Consider the following 21,150-nt stretch of genomic DNA (forward strand, 5'->3'; position numbering starts at 1 on the left):
GAACTCACAGAGATCCGCCTGCCTCTGCCTCCCGAGTGCTGGGATTAAAGGCGTGCGCCACCACCGCCCGGCTTAAAAAGATTCTTAAGGGAGCTGGCCATAGTGGTACATAATTTAATCCCAGTGCTTGACTGACTGAGACAGGAGAACTGTGAGTTCAAGGCCAGCCAAGGCCACACAGGAGACACTGTTGAAACAAAACCTAAGTAGCATAGCTTATCTAAGAATGTGAGCTCTGGATTCAGGTTTCCTAGGCATAAGTCTTAGTGTCAGCATTTGCTGTGTACCTTGGACAAGATACTTAGCCCAGTGTTAATCTCCCTTTTGACGTGTGGAATGATGGTGGAGTGGTATGTATCTTGCAGGAGTGTTGTGCAGGGCACTTAGAACACTTAACACAGTGCCTGTTGGCATTAAGTAACTGTCTCCCCTATCCGTATGCTCTTCCAGCCCATTGCTATGGACAGTGCCATCACTCTGTGGCAGTTCCTTCTTCAGCTCCTGCAGGAACCTCAGAATGAGCACATGATCTGCTGGACATCTAACAATGGGGAGTTCAAGCTTCTGCAGGCTGAGGAGGTGGCTCGTCTCTGGGGAATTCGCAAGAACAAGCCTAATATGAATTATGATAAGCTCAGCAGAGCCCTGAGATACTACTATGTAAAGGTAAGCACCTGCCCTGACCCTGACACTATACAGACAACCTCAAAACAAGGTGTTGAGTACTACTGTGGTTTACTTAGCTCAGTTTATTTAACAACTTAAGTGATTTTGATTATATTCCGACAGACTCCTTAAAAGTTTTTAAATATTATCTTCATCGATACCCATGTGGAGGTCAGAGGACAACTTGTTAGTTCTTTCCTCCCATCATGGGCGTCCCAGGGATCAAATCCAGGTCATCAGGCTTGGATGTCTGTGTATCATGTACATACAGTGCCCCCAGGTGCCAGAAGAGGGCATCGCCCCATTGGAACTGGAGTTACCAACAGTTGTTAGCTACCTGACGTGGGTCTGGGAACTGAGCTTAGGTTCATGCTCTTAACCACTGGGCTATCTCTCTAGCCCAGAATTTCATTTTTTACTATCTTGTGACTTTTGAATATTTTCTTGGAGAAAAATACACACCTCCAAAGAATGGACTTAGAGTAAAAGTCTGAGCTGTTGCTTCCTCGGCCTTGCAGGAGCTGACCTTTTTGACCTTCCTGAGGTAAGGTCATGCTCTGAGACCCTTTAGCTTCCTCAGAATGCTTATGGTTTACTCCACTGGACCCGTTTGAGATTGGAGTTCAGTGAGTTCTGATTTAATACAGGTGTTTGATGGAGAGAGTCAGACAATCACAGCCTCAGCTCCTATGTGCTGTCTTAGTCCAATTGCTCAGGAGGCTTTGAAGTGCTTTAATTTCTCTGAGCAGGCACTGTGTTTGGCCTGGGTAGATGAATATTGATGCTTTTGAAGCTTTTTTAAAGCTATGCATAGTTCTCAAATAGGGCACTCACTAGGTTCCCTTTTGCATGAATTGTGAGATGTAAATTTATTAGTAAGTTTAAGTGTGCTTATCTTTTCTGTCTACAGAACATCATTAAAAAAGTGAATGGTCAGAAGTTTGTGTACAAGTTTGTCTCTTATCCAGAGATTTTGAAAATGGATCCACTGACAGTAGGCAGGATTGAGGGAGACTGTGAAACTCTAACTTCCATTGAAGCCAGCAGTTCTAAAGATGCTGAGAGTGGGGTAAAGGAACGGGCACCTCAACCTACAGCCAAGACATCTAGTCGGAATGACTACATACACTCTGGTTTGTATTCTTCATTTACTCTCAACTCTTTGAACACCTCCAATAAGAAGCTTTTCAAGTCAATAAAGATAGAAAATCCAGCTGAAAAACTAGCAGAGAAAAAACCTCAGGAGCCAACACCAACTGTCATCAAATTTGTAACAACACCCCCTAAAAAGCCACCCATCGACCCTGTTGCCATCACCTTCTCAGCAAGCCCAAGCATTTCTCCGTCTTCTGAAGAAACTATCCAAGCTTTGGAGACACTGGTTCCTCCCACACTACCTTCTCTGGAAGCTCCAGCCTCTGCATCCATTCTGGCTACCACCTTTAACCCCACTTCTCCTGTTCCCTCCGCACCCCCTCCTAGGACGCCTTCTCCACCATTGAGTTCTAACCCAGACATTGACACAGACATCGACTCAGTGGCTTCTCAGCCAATGGAACTTCCAGAGAACTTGTCACTGGAGACTAAAAATGAGGATTCAGCTTTGCCAGAAAAGGACAAAACAAATAACTCATCAAGATCCAAGAAGCCCAAAGGGTTAGAACTGACGCCTGCCCTTGTGGTCACAGGCAGTGACCCCAGCCCTCTGGGGATCTTAAGTCCATCGCTCCCAACAGCGTCTCTTACACCAGCACTTTTCTCACAGGTAACTTGCTCTTCCTCTTAAGTAGGATTGTATTTATTCACTTTTTAAATTGTCTCGAGAGTTTATACCTGTAAAATTCAATTTCTGCTAATTAGGGCTGTCTTAGAAAGGTTATATATAAACTGGGAAATTCATTACTTTACCTTAACTAGAATCTGCAAAACAAAAAGATTTGCCATTTCATCTTTTAAAATTCATTGTTCTTGGGCCAAGGTTGTAGCCCAGATGGTGGACTGCTTGCCTATCATGCACAGATCCCTGGGCTCCATCCCCAGCATTGAATACACCAGACATGGGCTGCATACCTGCAGTCCCAGTACTCAGGAGGTAGAGGCAGGAAGATCAGAGGTTAAAGGTCATCTTTGACTACATAGCCAGTTTGAGAGCAGCCTGGGCGACATGAGCTTAAATAAGCAGAAGTCATTGATCTGCAAGGCTTTCCGTCTCCTTCTAAAGGAAGCAAAATCTGAGACTCCCTTAAAACTGTTGCTGTCTTAGGAGAGAGAAAACAAGTGACTGAGAGCCTTGAGTGAAGGAATGTGTGGCTTTGTGCTTACCTAGTTACATTATGAATTAACTTGGTCACCTTGGGGAGCTCTTGGAGAAGATCACCCCAGATGGTCTGATATTATAGGGACTTGGTTGTTGTTCTTTTGTACCGGATTTAGGTTTGCTTTCTAGTTTGGAAAGACCAGGTAAAAGTTAGGTTATAAAGTGATTTTGTGGCCTTTACCTTTCCTAGGTTATAAAGGGATTTCTGAGCTTTTCATCATGATAAAATTTTGGGCTTAGAGATGTTTGGGGAGGAGGACATATTCTGTGGATTCCGTTTGTATCTTTGGAATGATCCTGGCAAGTCCTTGAGCGATCTTCTTGTGTGTTGCAGACACCCATCTTGCTGACTCCGAGCCCCTTGCTCTCCAGTATCCACTTCTGGAGTACCCTCAGTCCATTTGCTCCCCTGAGCCCAGCCAGACTGCAAGGTGCTAATACGCTTTTCCAGGTAAATTACATGGTGTGCCTCTTGTCATTGGGGGATGTGTACTGCAGAAATGGGCAGGAGTTGTGCTCAATGTCATTGTCACACACGACTGCAGAGTACTTTGCTTTTCCTTGTGGTACAGTATGTGATTGGGGGACTGTGGCTCTCAGTTGCTGCCCAGCATAGCAAGAAACTTTCATACTGAAAATTGCTAGCCCAGAAAAATACTGATGTTCAAGGTATAGTTTCTATTGAATGCATATGGCATTTTTTGTGCTCTGTTAAGTTAAACCACTGTTAATCAGGCAGTCTGTGTATATATACTACTAATGTGTGTACATACAAAGCCAGTATGAGGTCACATTTAATGCAGTTTTGATTGGAATTGCATACCTACACACATACACAACCTAGTCCCCTTGCTTATCCTCCTTCTGTTCTCTTTGGAACCCTTCTTCATCCCTCTTCACAGCACATCATCCTATGTTTATGTCTTTTGGTTTTTGTTTTGTTTTGTTTTTTGGTTACTTGCCTTGCATGAGTGGGTTTGGGCTTATTACTGGATCTGGGGCTACACCCCTGAATTAAAGTGACTCCTCCTCAGTCAGCAGCTCTTAACTGTCACAGCTCCTCTCTTCGTGCTGGAATGTTGACTTGCTTGATTTTGCTTGATCTAGTGTGAGTAATTGGAGCTGCTGTGAGTTAATGACTGAAACACCGTGTCACACTGAGAAAAAAGTACATCACAGCACTGTTCCCATCTTCTGTCCGCTCCATCACAATGCTTCCTGAGTCTTGGGGTGTGTGCGTGCATGTGTGTGTTTACTATAGATATCCCATGCCACAGACACTTACTTGCTGCACTTTTCTGGTGTGAGTCTCAATATTAACCATCATTTATTGCAAAAAGAAGCCTCTCTAGAGCTGGAGAAGTGGCTCAGTGCTTAAGAGAGCGCATTGCTCTTGCTGTGGACTGGAGTTCAGTTCCCAGCCCCCTTTTGGGCACCTGCACTCACATATACAAACCTATACACAGACATATAATTTTTTTTTAAGAAAAAGCTTCTCTTATGGGGGTTGAGAGCTGCATTCATCACTTGCTGAAAATGTTAAGTATTTAGAAGGCTGTTTGACAACATGTCCATTTAGCAAAACAATAATACTATGTCCCTTTAAGGCCTATGAACACCCCAGCCATGGGCTTTGACCAGATTTATAGTACTAGGCATGGACTCTCAGCTGTGAAGTGGGCTTTAAGTCTAATTAACAAAAGTGGTTGGTTACTCTCATAATATTGATGGTACAGTAGCACCAGTACACATGTTGTCTGGCAGGTCAGTATTTCAGCATGTAAGATCCATTGCCAGGTAATATCACTGGTGGCTCTTCTCTTCCAGAGGCCTACATACCATGTTCCTGCACTATGAAAGCTAGTCAGCTTGATTTCTCTGACCTGCAACCAAAGTGCGTGGTGTCTTTAGCAATAGGTCTTAGCAACAGGTGGGCAACCAAGAGCAGTAGCAATAGCCTACATTGTTCCTGAGGACATTGTTATGAGGCCAACAGCTCATAAGGAGGTATCCCGTGCTTGGCACTGCAATTTGTTTAATTGCCCATGACTTCTGGGCACAGCATTATTCACCCATGCAAGGTATCTTCATTCAAACTACTTTTTTTAAAAAAATATTTTTTTAATTATCTTACAAAGTAGTAAATTCCATTAAGAATTTTAAAGTACTTCGGTTTTGGTTTATCTCCCACTCCCTTCTTTCTCCTCCTTCCTTCCCATTCCCATTCCTGCTTAAACTTTTCCATTCTCAGTACCCTCGTCCCCTGCAGCACACATGCTCCACTGTTTACAGGGACATATTCTGAGAAAGGAATCATTGAGTAGTTTTTGTTTTGTGTCATCATGTTGTACTTATGTATGATGGAATAGCCTGCGATGCTGTGTGTATGTGAGGTGCAAGGTGAGGAATAATTCTGACCACATGCCTGTAATCCCAGAGTAATCCCAGCACTTGGGAGACTAGGGAGGAGGGTCACGGTGAGCTTGAGCTACATAGTTCCAGGCCAGCCTAAGATAATGTGACCCTGTCTAAAAACACAGTGGAAACTGAGATTTAAGTCCAAGGCTGCTGGTGCTAAGAGAACACTAAAGTAGTAATGGCGAACAGTAAATATATCAACCAGTGATGTTTTCATTACTAAGTTCACAACCCTGTGTGCTGCATTGGTACTCTCCTACAAGGAGCCCTGCAGTGGCTGATTGACACAAGCACCTGAGCAGTGTGTTACACAAAGACTCGAGGATAGCTATAACGTTACTAGCTGATAGAAAATTTCAGCTTCACAGAAATGTGCTCTGCCTGACTCTGGTACAATGCTAGGGGCAGATTCTGCCCGTAGGTTTCTCTCTTTAAAATTTAATTACTTGTTTGTAGGTTCCCACTTTTAATTACATTTAATATAATTTTTGTTTTGAAAATTTTTAAATAGTTTATTCCTTTTTATTTTATGTGTGTTGGTGTTTTACCTGCATGTATATCTGTGAGAGAGTGTTGGGTCCCCTGGAACTGGGGTTACAGACAGTTGTGAGCTGCCATTTGGGTGCTGGGAATTGAACCGAGTCCTCTGGAAGAGCAGCCAGTGTTTTTAACCACTGAGCCATCTCTCCAGCCCCCCCCCCTTTTTTAAAAGAGGAAAATCTTGAGACTCTTGTATCAGTTACCTCTCAGAGTTGATATATGCCAGCATTTTCCTGCTGAGCCATCCTCCCAGCCTGTATCAGCACTTTAACTATGAAGTTTAGGAACTGAATTTTGTATTATCTCCCCACCAAGGTATTAGGAAGGGTCTTGTATTGAGGTTTCAGATCACTCTTAATGCTCCCCTTCACCCAGGGAGAACCACTCCTCATATACAAAAAAAGTAAAAATGAAATATTGCAAAACTTAATTATCTTCTCATTCAGTAACATTTAGTAATCTGATCTCACCTTTGTCCTGCCCCAAGCATTTAGATATAAACGGCGGGCCTTCTTCTAGCTGACTTATTTACTTCTGGAGTGACTGGCTCTGGGCACTTTTCTTATGTTTTATAATTAATCATTTGTTCTTTCAAGAATAAAATAAAGCCGGGCGGTGGTGGCGCATGCCTTTAATCCCAGCACTCGGGAGGCAGAGGCAGGCGGATCTCTGTGAGTTCGAGACCAGCCTGGTCTACAGAGCTAGTTCCAGGACAGGCTCCAAAGCCACAGAGAAACCCTGTCTCGAAAAACAAAAAACAAAACAAAAAAAAGAATAAAATAAGGCCACATCTGATGCCACCTGCCTGTAATCTCACTTACTTCAAAGGCAGAGTTCAAGGCCAGCCTGGGTAGCTTCTTGAGACTTGATCTCAATATTATAAAGGAAGAATGTGGATATATAGCTCAGTGATGACATCCTTGCCTGGCACGTGTTCCTGACACTGTAAAAAATAGAAATATCATAAGGAGAGCTGGGTGTGATGGCACAAGCCTATGACGGCAGCACCTGAGAGGGACGTAGAAAGTGGATGTTGAACAGCAGGGGATATTAGGCTACAGAATCAGACACTGGGATTTATTTATTTATTTTGAGACAGGGTTTTTCTGTGTAACATTCCTCACTATCCTGGAAGTTGCTTTGTAGACCAGGCTGGCTTTGAACTCACTGAGATCCACCTGTCTCTGCCTCTTGAGTGCTAGAATTAAAGGTGTGCACCACCACTACCTGGCCAGACACCTGTTTTAAAAAAGGAAAAACAACAACAGTCAGGAGGCAGAAAAAAGCATATCTCTGTGAGTTTGAGGCCAGCCTGGTCTACAGAGCAAGTTCCAGGAGAGGCTACAGAGAAACCCTGTCTCGAAAAACAAGCAAGACAAAACAAAAAGGAAATACAAAACAAAGCAAAAAAAAAAAAAACCTTCAACATCTTAGGGACTGGGGTCTGAGTAGCTCAGTGGTAGTTAGGCTGTGGATTTGGTCCCAGCACCAGATTCCACCCTGAGGCCCGTCCGTTTCTGCCTGATTTGTTTGTTTGTTTGTTTGTTTTTTGGTGTGATACTGGGGATTGGATTTGGAGCCTTGCATGTGTGTGGAATATGCATCACCGGTGTCCTCTGCCCCCACCCCCAATTCCTAAATTATTGGATGTTACTGTATGGGAAGAGCATCTAGAGGTTTTTTTTCCCTGTTACGTTTTTAGTTCTCCGTATGTGGGGAGTGGTTCTCCCCAGAAGAAGCGGAGTGTGGAGCGGTCTGAAACCTTAAGCTGCTCCTGTGCTGTGCAGGCGCTCTAAGAATGTTGGGACTCTGATTTCTAGGATTAGCATCTGGTAATCACTGTGCCTCTCTGGACTTCTTGTTGAGAGTTCAGGGTTTACCCTGTTACTATCCCCTGTAGTGAGTATTGTCATTTAATGAATTTCTTAACCCTTTGAGGTTAGATGTGAAGGTCTGTATCAGGATCATTAGGGAAAAGGTAGATTAGAAAGAGTTAGTCTATACATCGTTAGGACAAACACAGTTTTTTAAAAAAAATTTATTAAAAACATTTTTTATGCAATATAGTTTGATCATATTCTTTCTGCTCCTCCAACGTCCTTCTCACTTCCTTACCCACACAACTACATGTTCTCTCTCCCCCCCCCCCTTCTCGCTATCTAATAAATACATGGTCTGTTTATCTCTTAAAAACCAACAGAAAGCTGAATGGTGGTGGCACATGCTTTTAATCCCAGCACTCAGGAGGCAGAGGCAGGTGGATCTCTGTGAGTTTGAGGCCAGCCTGGTCTACAGAGTGAGACGCTGTCTCGAAAGCAACCAAAAAAAAAAAACCTCAACCAAAAAAAATGTTAATCAAATAGACAAAACTAAAAATAGATCAATAAGACAGAAGAAAAAAACTCAACAACAAAAACCAGGGAGTCTGTTTTGTATTGGCCAATTACTCCTTGTCATGGGGTCTGGAGTATGGTTGGTGTACCCAGGAACGGTTCATGGAGAAGACTGATTTTCCCTTTGTCAGCAGGGAATCGATTGCAAATAGCTTCTGGGAGGACAAAGAAATTTTTGTTTGTATGTCTTTGCCACAATAATATTTTGGGCCTGCGAGATGTCTCAGTAGGTAAAGTACTCGCTGTGCAAGTCTGGCAGCCTGTCTGATCCCGGGAATTCACGGTAGAGGTGGAAGAAGAGAACAGCCTTTACAGTGTGGTCTCTGACATCACACTGTTGGCATGGTGCCTGTGTGTGTACCACCCCGCTCTGCCCCACACGTGAAATGCATTGTAGTCTTCTGTGAGAGGACGTGTCTTGTGTTCGTCCTGCCGTGGGGGAATAGGAGGGACAGAAAGTGGAAGCAGAGGTTGTAATAGGATGCTGATCTGTTTTTGTTTCCTCAGTTTCCTTCTGTGCTCAACAGTCATGGACCATTCACTCTGTCTAGCCTGGATGGACCGTCCACTCCTGGGCCATTTTCTCCAGACCTGCAGAAGACATAACCCGTGCAGTTGGGAACTAAGAGACCAAGGAACTAAGAAACAGAGATGTCCAGCAGGATGGTTTGAAATGAGGGATAGTTCTGCAGTGCTCTTATAGACTGTCATAATTTTCCCATTGCCTGTTGAAAACCTTTTCAGGATTCTCAAAAGTTGGACTGTATAAAAATGCCTTAATTGGAGTTCAAACTCCGCCTCACTTCTTTTTTAAAAAGGTGTTTTGTTGTTGTTGCTGTTTTTTGTTTGTTTAAGCTTTGTGCAAAAAAATTAGTCTCTTGGGGTTCAGCAGCTGTGTTTTGCAAGAAAGCCGCAGAACAAAGTTACTGGTCCTGGATGTTAGGACTCTTTGGCCAGGGGGAAAAGTATGCTTAGAATCTGTTATTTAAAGAAATACTTGTTAGCTGTGTATAATGACCCGCTTCTGTGATTCCAGCACTTGGGAAGCTGAGGCAGGAGGAAAACACCAAGAGTTGAGGGCCAGCCTGGGCTATAAATAAAGTGAGACTGTCTCAAAAGGATAAAAATACTACTTAAACGAAGTTGATGCTATGTTTAGTAGTAAGTGTGCTCTGTTGAATGACTAAAAGGAGCCACTCCCTAACAGTGGGAGAGAGAATCATTCCTGTTCTGAGGAGGATTAGAGCATTACCACATAGGAGGCTCTCTGTGCTCTACCCTTGATCTCGTCTGAACCTGTCAATGGATCCTGGCCCTGAGCTTTTTAAACACAAAGCTTTGAAAGCTCAGTTTTAATGTGGGTTTCGGTAGGAATCACAGGACCCCACCTGGGGCACAGCGCTCTCGTCTGCTCTGAGTGGTGTGGTTCTGTGCAGCACGTCTTGGAAAATGATGACTTTTCAGAAGTAGAGTTGGGGTTTGAAAATTGAATATTAGAAGCAAGCAAAAAAGTTCAATTAAATACCCTGAGACACAGGTGGGGGCATTTTCCAGCTAGAAGACACCCAGAGTGACAGACTCCCTCTTCTTCCTGCTAATTTTACCCACTCTGCTCTGCACTTACAGGCTTCCTTCTAAACATAAGGTTAGAGGATAAAGCAGCATTCATTCAGGTGCAGTCAGGAAGGTGGACTTGAAAGTGAAATATTCTGGTCAGGAAATAAAGATGTGCTTACTTCTTTCCAAAAATGTTTTAAATGAAGGAAGATTAGATTGCATTTGGGCATTCTCATACATAGGAATATGGCTGTTAAATTAGTAGCGAGAACTACTTTTCATTACTACGGACCTTCATCTGCAGATTGTCATCTATAAAATGCTGTGTGTAATTCAGAGTCAGGTGCACACAGGTACATTGATCTCTCAGTCTGAATTGAGGGCCATATCACAGCAGAATCTTGAAAATTTCGACTCTACAGTCCAGAACTGAATTAAATTACATGCCCTGCCCTCCACCCATTAAACCCCAGATATGACCAGAGTGGAATGACGTAGGGACCTGCAGGCTCAGAATGACACTGATGCAGAGTGACATCTTTCAGGTGCACAGCATTGGCTGTCCAGTGCAGAGATGCTTACGTATGGAAGTGTGTGCTGGCTGGGTGAAGGGCGGCAGTTGGAGACCTGTTACTGGTTCATTGTGGTTAACTAAGTGTCCTGTTCCCATGATGTGCAATAGTAGGACTGAAAGGTGGTGCTCAGAGTGCTGGGAGCAGGCACTGCAGTAGGCTTCCCTTCCGTGGCGGAATATTTAGTTTGCATGCATATTTGTGATTACCCGCAGCAGCACTTTGTAGTAACTTAGTGGGTTTTCATTTTGTGTACTAAGTAAATATTGAGAGTTGACCTAACTAGATGTTTGCAGTTCTGAAAACATCCAGTTTTATCTTCTTGAGGTAAAGGAGAAAAGCCATTGGTTTGTTTTGACAGATGATAGATTTGATAATTTACTGTTTTAGCACAGGGTGCCAAGGGCCCAAGGGCACCATTTAAACTCTGGCTGGGTGTGGTAGCGAGGTCTGTGATCCCAGCACTTGGGAAGTGGAAGCTGGAGGATCAAGAATCAGGGATAGCCTCAGCTACATAATGAGTTTGACACTAGCTTGGACTACATGAGACCTTGTCTTAAAAAAAACAGAAGCAAAAAACTCAGAGCAAGTTAATAAGAAACCATGAGGCCTTGGGGGGTAGATGGACCTGCTCTCTTCTTGAAATGAGTGAATTCCAGGAAGCGTGTGCTTGATCTCTGTGCGTGTGCGTTTCCGCCTTGCTGTGTGTGAGGCAGACATTTCTTTCTGTAGACTACCTCCTTCCTGAAAAAGTTTGAGCTTTGCATAATGGAATAGCCATACAATTCTTAGTGTCAACAGATCAGTATTCAGGGAGAATTCTGGACCTTCGGCTCACATCTGGTGTCCACCCAGCCACCTTGCCAGGCAAATGGTGCTGACCATCAGTAGCCTGAGCGTGGTCTCTAGGTCCTGGGAATGCCTGGGTTTGAAGGATCTGCTGGTTTCCTTGGTTTTCTGTGGCTCAGTGCGGTGGTGCCACACACCCCTGTGTATACGTCTCTGGGTGTGTTTTCACTTGGCCTTTACTTTTGCTCTTACTCATGCTGATTTTTCTTAAAATACAAAATGAAAATGTCAGGTCTAACTTAAATAGTCTTTTAATGATTTCTTAGAGTATTATTGTGATGTTACAGTCTCTGTGCCATAGTCTGTGTGTTTGAATAAGGGTAGAAATTTCCACCGATTAAAAAAGTATATAATATATAATTGAATCTAGAAGCCCTCAAAAGGCCGACCTTAAGCTTCATCAAGTTATAATATAAGTTTATTTTCCTTTATATTTTAACAGTTAAAATATAATTTTTTTCACTGTGTTTTTTTGTTTTGTTTTGTTTTTGAGATAGGATCCTTCTTTATCACCTTGGCTGACTGAACCGAATCCCAAATGTACAAGTGTCCACCACCAGGCCTGTTTTTTCAAATTTTGGTGGAGAAAGTAAGACCATGAACTTGCATAGAGTACTGGATTTTTCTTCTTAACCTGGAAAATTCCTTTCAGATGTATACTATACTAGAGATCAAAAGGGGCAGAGTAGCTGGCCCAATACTGGAGGCTTGGTGTTCATGGCTTAATGCCAGCTGTTGATATTGCCAGTGTTATTTCGTTCACCTTGGCCTTGTGCCGCGTGAGGTCAGGTACTCTTTCTGAGGCCTGTGGTTTTAGCATCTGAAAGGCAGCTTTGTGTGTGTGAAGTCTTCAGCTCTGTGCAGGCCCTCAGTGGAGGTGCAGAGCAGTCAGCAGTCTTCTGGACACACACCTTGATTAGGAAAAGGTTTTCTTTTTGGTTTATTTTCTTTTTTGATTTTTGGGACTGGGTCTAAGTCTTTAGGCTGACCTCAAACTCTCAGCAATTCTCCTGCCTTGACATCCCAAGTACTGAGATGATGAAAGTGAGCTACTGTTTGGCACAGTAGAAGTTTGTCAACATAGAAATTTCTCTCAAAAATATATATACATATCTCACTCTATTAAAGTCCCAGTCCCACTCTTCTGTGCATACAAAATGGAGGGTTAGCATAAGAAGGAAATTCTATAAAGCATCCAGGCCTCTGAGCCCTTCCTGTACCCAGCAGATGCCTCTTCCTAAATCATCGAACTCAACATGCAGGTGCTCATTTGGTTCTCAATACAGATTTTTTTTTTTTTTAATGAGGAGAAATTCCAGCTTGAGATTTTCTGGAACTTTGTCATAGCTTTTCAAATTTCCCAGTAATTCTTTCTCGTGGGGATTCATTCCCAAATGCTTTCTGGATTCCGTGCATGTCCTGACAGCTCTTCCTTTTCATCTCTGTGTTACGCATGACTGACATTTTTATTTGTATAGTCTTCTTACAGACTTCTTTGGCCTTGTGTTGTATTTTACCAGCAGCCTCACGATTACGTTAGGACATTTATGCTAAAGTGTGTGCCAGCTTCAGCTCTTGCTGGATTAGAAAGTGCTGTTTTTGTTGTGTCTTTTTATTTGGGACATTAAGCATCTGAAGGAATAGTTTACTCAGTTGCTCTGTTTATCACTCATTTACTACATACGTGTCATTAGCCTGTGCCGAGAACTGGGAGTCATGCCATGGTGCCATTCTTTGGCTTGGGAAGGTATGGAGACAAGTGCAGGCCTGAGCAGAAACCCGAGGCTCGGAGTGGATTCCAAACCAACAAGATTGAGAGTGTTGATGCTGTAGTCTGTCAGTGGGGGCGGGCAGGGTCATCGACACACAGCGCTGGGAAGGGACAGACACATGGTCTGTCTCCAGCAGACTCTCCCAGACACTGGCTTCTGTGGGAAAGCTTTCTTCCTTCTGTGGGAAGCGCTTTCTTCCTTTTCTTTCTAGGTCTGCTGTTGTCAGTGGTGGTGCTGCCCCGTCTTCTCTTACATTATCAGAACTACTTACTGCAGGCGTGGGCTCCGTCTCTGAGCGGGCTCTTAGGGGTGATGGTGTGTCTTGTGCTCGGTGGAACTGGTGACTATCAGGGTCATGTCTTCACCTATAAACAGCAAATGGGAAAGGTCAGTTGTCATCAGACTGCAAGTCCAGCAAGTGCTCCATCTCGAGCTGGCAGGCCTTCAAGCTGCCTCGTTGCTGAAACAGAAAGTGACGTGTGGCTAGCTTGCCAAAAGGAAGCCATTTCTTAGGTGCTGCTGTTTGTAGTTAGCCCTTGTGAAAGGTGGAAATGCAGGTGGCTCGTGGGAGAGTTACTCTGCGTGTTAGATGCTGTGGTGCTGGGGATGGAACCCGGCCCTCACACAAGCTAAAGAAGTGACCCTGCTGGGCTGCGTCCTAGCAACACCTCCCCCTTAACTAACTGGCAGCTTCAACAGGAAATTCCTGCAGAACACAGCAGTCTCCTGAAGGTCAAGTGTACTGCACACCTGCACTTAGGGAAGTTTCAGGAATTTAACTTGACCTTGAAGTACGAACCTGGGAACCAAGCACATTTCTAGGTCCTGCCTAGGTACTGGCTTTGTACATCTTTATACTACCATGTTGATCGGGCTATGTGAATCTTTTTCCAGGAGAGGCATATTTCTCCCCTAGGATGGAAACCCCTTACTGCTGTCCTACAGGTGTCACTTCTAAAGACAGTGCCTTGTTCTGTTCAGTTTTTAGTGCACAGAATCATAGGCCTTACAGACCAGTTGCCGCTGTGTTGAGACCCCTATCTTAGACTACTCTCAACAGTCATCTTACCCTGCACACTTCTCTTCATCAGTAAGTGTAAGGACATCTTTCCTAAAGCTCTCTGCACGTCTGTTTGCTCCTAGGTCGTCTGGGAAGTTTCTCATGAGGAGTCCAGGGTATAAGTGGAGGGAGGACTCCTGGCTTGTTGGCATAAAGAACCCTTTAAACCTTGTATTAGCATTAGCGGAAACCTCCCAGGGGGTCAGGCTGAATAGCCTCAGCTTTGCCTTGTTCCCATCTTAGTAAGGTCCACCAATTCCCATCCCTCTAGGGATGTGAGCTGTGTTCACAGAGTCTGGAATCTTCTTGATAAGGTGAGAGGGAGATGGTGTGCCTGGCTGCTGGCCCACGAGTCCTGCCAATAGAGTCATTCACTCTGCCAGTTTTCAGGAGTGGGAATTCTGTGGACTGCTATTAAATCACTTGGCACTTTCTTGGGATTTATATTAGCACTGTTTGCTTATTTGTTGTTTTTTGTTGGTTGGCTTTTGAGACAGTGTCTCACTGTGTAGCTCTGAGAAACTTGCTATGTGAACCAGGCTGGCCTTGAACTCACATAGATCCTCATTCCTCTGCCTCTAAGTGCTGGGATTAAAGGCATGCACCATCATGCCATCATGCCAGCTGTTTTTGTTTTTAATAACTGGAAGCAGTTAATGGTTATTTTTGCTTGATTTCAGCTTCAGGACATTGAGGGTCAGGGAAATATGGTTCATTTCTCATTTCTAGTTTTGGGAACCTAGGTGTGTCTGGAGAAGGAGAAATGGATTACCTGATGGGTCTTCTTCCAGGCTCCGTAAGGCAGCCTCTTCCAGCTAGGATGTAAATGACTCACAGACTTTTAATATTGTTCTTTGTAGAAATTTAATGATTTTGAAAGATTTGCATTGGTAGAATGCACTTAAATTCAAAAAGTATACAGCTGCAAGGGATTCTAGTTGTTGCTTTCTTTCCTTGTTTATTCCTGTTACGTAGGGAACACGGTCCCTTCTGAGACATTTTGTTGTTTGCTTGAGGACAGTATTACCAGTGGGCTCTGTGTGACAGCAGTTGCTGCTGCCGTTGCTGGCATGTGTGATGGAACAGCGTGTTCAGCCCTCCCCGTTGGGCGTTACGGGGATCAGCTAAAAAGCACACCTAGGCAGGTCTTTGAGTTCCTTGAGGCCTGCTTACCAGTGTGGCCGAGGTTCTTTCCTTTGCTTCTGGTGGTTTCATGTATCTTTGTGGGCAGTGCTTGGGAGGTGCAGGAAGAGGATTCTAGAGGTCAGGGTTATCCTTGGCTACAGAGTGCGTGGGCAGCCTGAGTCATGTGACAGCCTGCCTAAAAATACATTTAAAAAGATGAGGCGGGGGTTCAGTGGTTCACAGCACTAGGTGCTCGTCTAGAGGAGCAGAGTGCGATTCTCAGCACCCATGGCAGATGGCTCAGAACTGCTGTACTCCTGTGCTAGAGGATCTGATACCCTCTTACAGCCTCCGTGGGCATCTGCACACATACTGAACACATGCCACCTTTTTTTTTTTTTTTTGTTTAAGAAGCCTTGGTTCATTTTGATACTGATTAGTTTGGGTCTAAACATAAAATTCTGGGTTAAAATTAGTTTATTAGAATTAAGTCCTTTATCCACCAAATAATTAAATTGACTTTTTTAAAAAGTAGATTTTGTTTTTATGTCTTGTCTTGCTTGTCTGGTTACAACAGTCTCTTCAGTCAACATCCTGAGTAGCTGGGACTACAGGTACATGCTACCACATCTGTCTTAAGTCTGCATTAAGAACAACCTAATGATTTCCCGTGAGTCCTACTAGAACTTCTCTGTAAAGAGGACCTCCTAAGCTGGGATTTCAACTCAGTTGGTAGAGTGCCTGCCTGACACACTAGCCCAAAGTTTGATCCCGTTATGTCATAACCTGGGAGCAGAGGCAAAGCCTGTAATCCTAGCACTAGGAATGTAGAGTCCAAGGTCAAATGGCGAGTTCGGGGCCAACCTGGGGTACAAGATCCTTATGACTAATGGGAAATAACCACAGGTTATTTTAAATGACGTTTGCCAGGTGGTTGAGTCCCAGTGAACCTGGCAGTTGCTGCAGTATAAGGAGTGAACGTGAGTTAAAAGGTAAATGACATTAAATAACAAACTCTTACTTTCCATTCAGTTCATCTGTAATAAGTAAAAAGCATGTGTTCTGCCATAGAGTGATTGCAATGTATACCCACCAGTGTTTGCACAGGATGGTGGGTGGAGACAGGTTCCTGTGTGTGTGAGTTAGGGGTGGGTGGTAAAGGACTTGGCAGGGCACTCAGCTCCTTAGAGGAACCGTTGCCTGTGTGTCCACCCCTCCTTGCTTATTTTATTGAAATCTATATCTCATATTACTCAATGTCACCACTTGGTATAAGTAGATCTTAGATGGGTGTAAGCAACACCTGCCCAAAAGAAGAGCTGTCAGGGCGATACTACTAACATGTCTTAACTTAGTTTAGTTTATATTAAAGAGATCTGCAGAGTATTAAATCACTTTTTGTTCTTTTCAGGAAAAGCAGTTGAAATGGTAACTGCTAACAGTCCTTAAAATTAACACTGGTGGTTCTTAGACCCGGACAGACTGCGTCATCTCACCCAGCTACAGAGTAGTAACACTTAACTGCAGAGATAAAGGGGTGTTGTTTTCAGGCTGGTAAAGCTGGTGTGGAGTCAAGAATTCTGCCTTGGGGTGACAGAAATGTCATGGAGTTGAGGGAGGGGGGTGAAGGACGCATGCGCACTTTGAGGGCTTTCTAACGCACTGCTGTTCAAAAACAAGATGGCGATCCACTGGGTGCCATCTGCAGGCATTGCTAGGGACCTTACTTCTGTTGCTTCTAAGCTTTATGCAAAAGCTTTGTTAACTTCTATAAAGATCATGTGTATTTTGAGAAAAATGATACATTTTTTAAAAACTTTTATGTAAGAACTGACAGAGGGATTTACTTGTTTGTGGAAAGCTGGCTTTGAGGAAGCACTCTGGCGTGTTTACTGTAAGTCCAGAGCTGTAGAGATCTGTTTATAGATATATGTGCAACTAGATATGGACAACGTATTTTTTTAAAATAAATATTTTTAACAAAATGACGTGAGTTGATCATTCCTTCCCCTGCCTCACATCCATCACAGTTTCGCTGATATTTTCATCACACTGACTGGGTAAGGACTGAATTCAGTGGGTGCTGTTGAAACCTGGTCTCCGGCTGCTTGACACGTCTCTGTGAAAGTGTTTAAAGCCCAGGTCAGAAGAGGTAGTGAGAAGGGGAGATGGCAAAATGATTGTTGGCATGGAACAGATGGGTTGGGGGCCACCTCCACAGTGACACACCTCCGCCAGCAAGGCCACACCTTCTAACAGTGCCACCCCCTTTGGGGTCCATTTTCTTTCAAACCACGATAGAGACGATGCTTGAGAGTCATAAGATCACACGTTCATCGTTACTACCGAGCGATTCGCCGACCAGGGTACACCTGAACGGAAGTACAGTGGTGTGTCAGCGAGACTGCCCAGGAGTGGGAATTTCAACAGCAGTGTAGGTGCCTGGCAGAGGCTGGCGGTGCTGCTGGAGCGGAAGTGTGTGGATCCCACATATTTGAACACACTGCTGTCATTTACTAAAGCGCCCTCATCTGGCCCAGTGGTGGCTTGGTCCTCCTAATGACCTCTCCTTGAGATGCTCTTTGCATACCTACCAGGAAACCACTTTGACCCTGAAATGTCCCTACCCCTGGCTTCTCATTTTTATTCTACTGCATCTAACTCTCTAGTTTTGGGAGAACTGCCAGGGTTCAAACTCTCCCAGTCCCTACAACCACTATCTAGGTGATTTCATTTGGTCCTTGGCTTTGAACACTATAAGTTATATGACGTATATAAAACATCATAAACGGATGTGTAAAACTTTTTGGGGGGGGTTAAATATTTTTAATAGACTTTTATTGAGCTCTACATTTTTCTCTGCTCCCCTCCCTGCCTCTCCTCTCCCCTTCAACTCTCCCAAGGTACCCATGCTCCCTATTTACTCAGGAGATCTTGTCTTTTTCTACTTCCCTTGTAGATTAGATCCATGTATGTCCCTCTTAGAGTCCTCACTGTTGTCTAAGTTCTCTGGGATTGTGATTTGTGGGCTGGTTTTCTTTGCTTTATGTTTAAAAACCACTTGAGTGAGTACTTGTGATAATTGTCTTTCTGTATCTGGGTTACCTCACTCAATATGATGTTTTCTAGCTCCATCCATTTGCAAAACTGTTTTTAAAAAGACATGGCCTCACTATGTAGCTCTGGTTGGCCTGACTCAATATGTAAACCAAGCTGGCTTCAAACTCACAGATCTGCCAACCTCTCTCTCTCTTGAGTGTTGGCATCAAAGGTGTGCACCACCACACATATCAGCTAATCTGACTTCTGGTAGCTATTCTTGAACGATATATATTTCCACATTTTATGTGTAGAAGAGTTTAGCCTGTGTGTGCATAAATGTAGCACACAGGTGCCTGCTGCCTGCGCAGACCGGAAGCGATAATCAGATCCCCTGGAAGGAGTTAGAACTGACAGTGGGTTGTCAGGTGGTGCTGGGAATTGAACCTGAGTCCTCTGGAAGAGCAAGTGTCCTCAACTGCTGACCTCTCTCTGGCCCTAACAGCTCTTGGGTGTTTCTGGGCTTTCCAGTGTTGGAACTGTTACCAGCGGTCTCTGTCTGGACGGAGCGTTTCTAGCTCCATGGCATCCTTCAGAGAGTTCAAGTGAGGCAGTGAGTGTGTTGGGGAGCTAAGTGAGCGTGGAGTAGATACACCTAGATATACCCAGCCAGGGAGATGGCTCAGTGGGAAGCAGTGCTTCCTGCACAAGCCTGGCAACCTCAGTTCAGATCCCCGGAATACAAAGAAAAGCCACATTTACAATCCTAGCTTTCTCTACCCCAGTGGTTCTCAACCTATCGCTGCAACCCTTTGATACGTCTCCTGGTACTCACACGTGGGTGTGTCTGCATGAGGGTTGGCCCGCCTGGAGAGGAGCAGTGTCCCAGTTCCTAAGGCCATCAGAAATTGTGTTTTCCAGTGGTCATAGGTGACCCCAAAGGGGTTATGAACTGCTCTACCCAGGGATGGGAAGCTAAGGCCAGAGAATCCACTGTAAGTTTTGGGTCCAATAGCTTGGCCTATGCAGCAGCAAAGAGCCCTCCCTTCTCAGACAGGATGGAAAGGCAGGGACCAGCACCTGACGGCTGCTTTCTGACCTCCACAGGCATGTGTGGATGCATGCACTGTACATGCCTTTCCCATGATGCATCTGATTTTAATCTCATGGACAGGCATGATGACGGTAAGTAGGGCTTTTTCCTACATGTACTCCAAACCAGTCCAGGCTGCCTCACGTTCCCAGCCAGACATGTTTCAGACTGTGTGGCCACAGAAGGGGGGTTACTAAGCATTGCTAGCAGACTCCAGGTCAGTGTTTCTAGGTACTTTATTTAGGGAGGGGTGTGCAGCTCCATGTTGGCAGGCTCTCATTGGTAAGTGCCTCGTGTATAGTTCAAGCTAAGTGGAGTTTTCCCTTTGTGTGCCTGCCTCAAAATGGGCTCATGGGGACTTGGCTCCAAGATGACCAAAAAAAGGAGAAACAACGGTCATGCCAAAAAGGGCCGCGGCCATGTGCAGCCAATTCGCTGCACTAACTGCGCCCGCTGTGTGCCCAAGGACAAGGCCATTAAGAAGTTCGTCATTCGGAACATCGTAGAGGCGCCTGCCGTCAGGGACATATCCGAAGCGAGTGTCTTCGACGCCTATGTGCTCCCCAAATTCTATGTCAAGCTGCATTACTGTGTGAGCTGTGCTATTCATAGCAAGGTAGTCAGGAATCGATCTCGGGAAGCTCGGAAGGACCGAACATCCCCACCACAATTTAGACCTGCTGGTGCTGCACCGTGACCTCCACCAAAGCCCATGTAAAGTGGCTTCATAAAGATAGAAGAAAACACCTTGGAAAAATAAAATGGAACTTAAACTTAAAAAAAAAAAAAGGGCTCATACCCGTGCACAGGCCAGACACCTGGGGTTTATCTGGGACTGCCACCTTCCTCAGACACACCCAGCCCATCAGCAGATTCTGCCAGCTTGACCTTCAGACTGTATCCACTCTCACAACTCCTGCTACCCACGCGGTCACTGTCACTTCTCTAGCTGGGCTGTACCTGAGCTGATCTCAACTCAGCCCCGCAGTCGTCAGACAACCAAAGTCACCGTTTTAAACACGGAAATCATGCCATGTCACCTTCTGCCAATCCCCGCATGTCCCCCAGAAGAACCAACATTCTTAGCCTGGTATGTGTGATCTGGGCCCCAACTAGCATGCCATCCTGTTTCTTGCCACCGTCTGTCTTCTTCGCAGCTGGTCCACACTGGCCTGCTGGTAACTTCTCACATTCTATGAAGCATATTCCAACTCAAAGCCCTTTCTTTCCCCTGCTGTAGCCCCTGCCTGGCAGGATTATCCCCAGGTACCTAGCTGGCTTGCTCCTGTGTAGCACAAATGCTGTCCTCTTTGCAAGGTAGCCTGAGCATCTCTAGGCATCTCCGTGCCTACGCCTTCCCTGCTTTTTCTTTACTCCACCATCCACATGTTATCTATTTATCTGCTGTTTCTGTGGCTTTGACCTTCAGTCCTTGTGAGGCAGGGACTTTCCTCATCCACTGCTGAACCTGCACTTCAGCTTCTGCTTTGTCGTGGTGGGTGCTCGTCTTCCCTCCCTCCCTCCCTCCCTCCCTCCCTCCCTCCCTTCCTTCCTTCCTCTTCCTTCCTTTCTTTCATTGGGTAACAGCTTTTGCTTTGCCATGGTGGGTGCTCAGTCTTCTCCCCCCCCCTCTCTTTCTTTCCTTCTTTCTTTCTCTCTTTCTTTCTTTCTTTCTTTCTTTCTTTTTTTCTTTCTTTCTTTGGTAAATGCAGTCTCTAAGAAACTAACCCCCTCTGGTACCCTCTGGTA

The 21,150-nt window shown here is 44.7% G+C and overlaps 3 protein-coding genes across 4 annotated transcripts in view; 2 read left to right on the top strand and 1 right to left on the bottom strand.

Annotated features, from left to right (window-relative positions):
- Positions 1-11,137, top strand: part of Elk4 (ELK4, ETS transcription factor) — a 20,083-nt gene extending 8,946 nt beyond the window's left edge. For both annotated transcript variants that reach the window (XM_005348334.3, XM_026779631.1), the window contains exons 2-5: positions 451-666; positions 1,577-2,431; positions 3,318-3,434; positions 8,842-11,137. In XM_005348334.3, the coding sequence (XP_005348391.1) occupies positions 460-666; positions 1,577-2,431; positions 3,318-3,434; positions 8,842-8,940 (1,278 nt within the window). In that variant the 5' untranslated portion in view covers positions 451-459 and the 3' untranslated portion in view covers positions 8,941-11,137. The remainder of the gene's footprint in view (positions 1-450; positions 667-1,576; positions 2,432-3,317; positions 3,435-8,841) is intronic.
- A 410-nt stretch (positions 11,138-11,547) lies between these two features.
- The window catches only part of Mfsd4a (major facilitator superfamily domain containing 4A), a 37,973-nt gene continuing 28,370 nt past the window's right edge, over positions 11,548-21,150 (bottom strand). Inside the window, exon 10 of the mRNA XM_013346758.2 lies at positions 11,548-13,449. Within this exon, the coding sequence (XP_013202212.1) occupies positions 13,388-13,449 (62 nt within the window). The 3' untranslated portion in view covers positions 11,548-13,387. The remainder of the gene's footprint in view (positions 13,450-21,150) is intronic.
- Positions 19,772-20,113, top strand: LOC101992554 (40S ribosomal protein S26-like). Its single transcript, XM_013346759.2, has one exon. The coding sequence runs from the start codon at positions 19,772-19,774 to the stop codon at positions 20,096-20,098; it is 327 nt and encodes a 108-aa protein (XP_013202213.1). The 3' UTR covers positions 20,099-20,113.

The sequence above is a fragment of the Microtus ochrogaster genome, chromosome 6, assembly GCF_000317375.1.
Source record: "Microtus ochrogaster isolate Prairie Vole_2 chromosome 6, MicOch1.0, whole genome shotgun sequence".
NCBI classification, from domain to species: Eukaryota; Metazoa; Chordata; class Mammalia; order Rodentia; family Cricetidae; genus Microtus; species Microtus ochrogaster.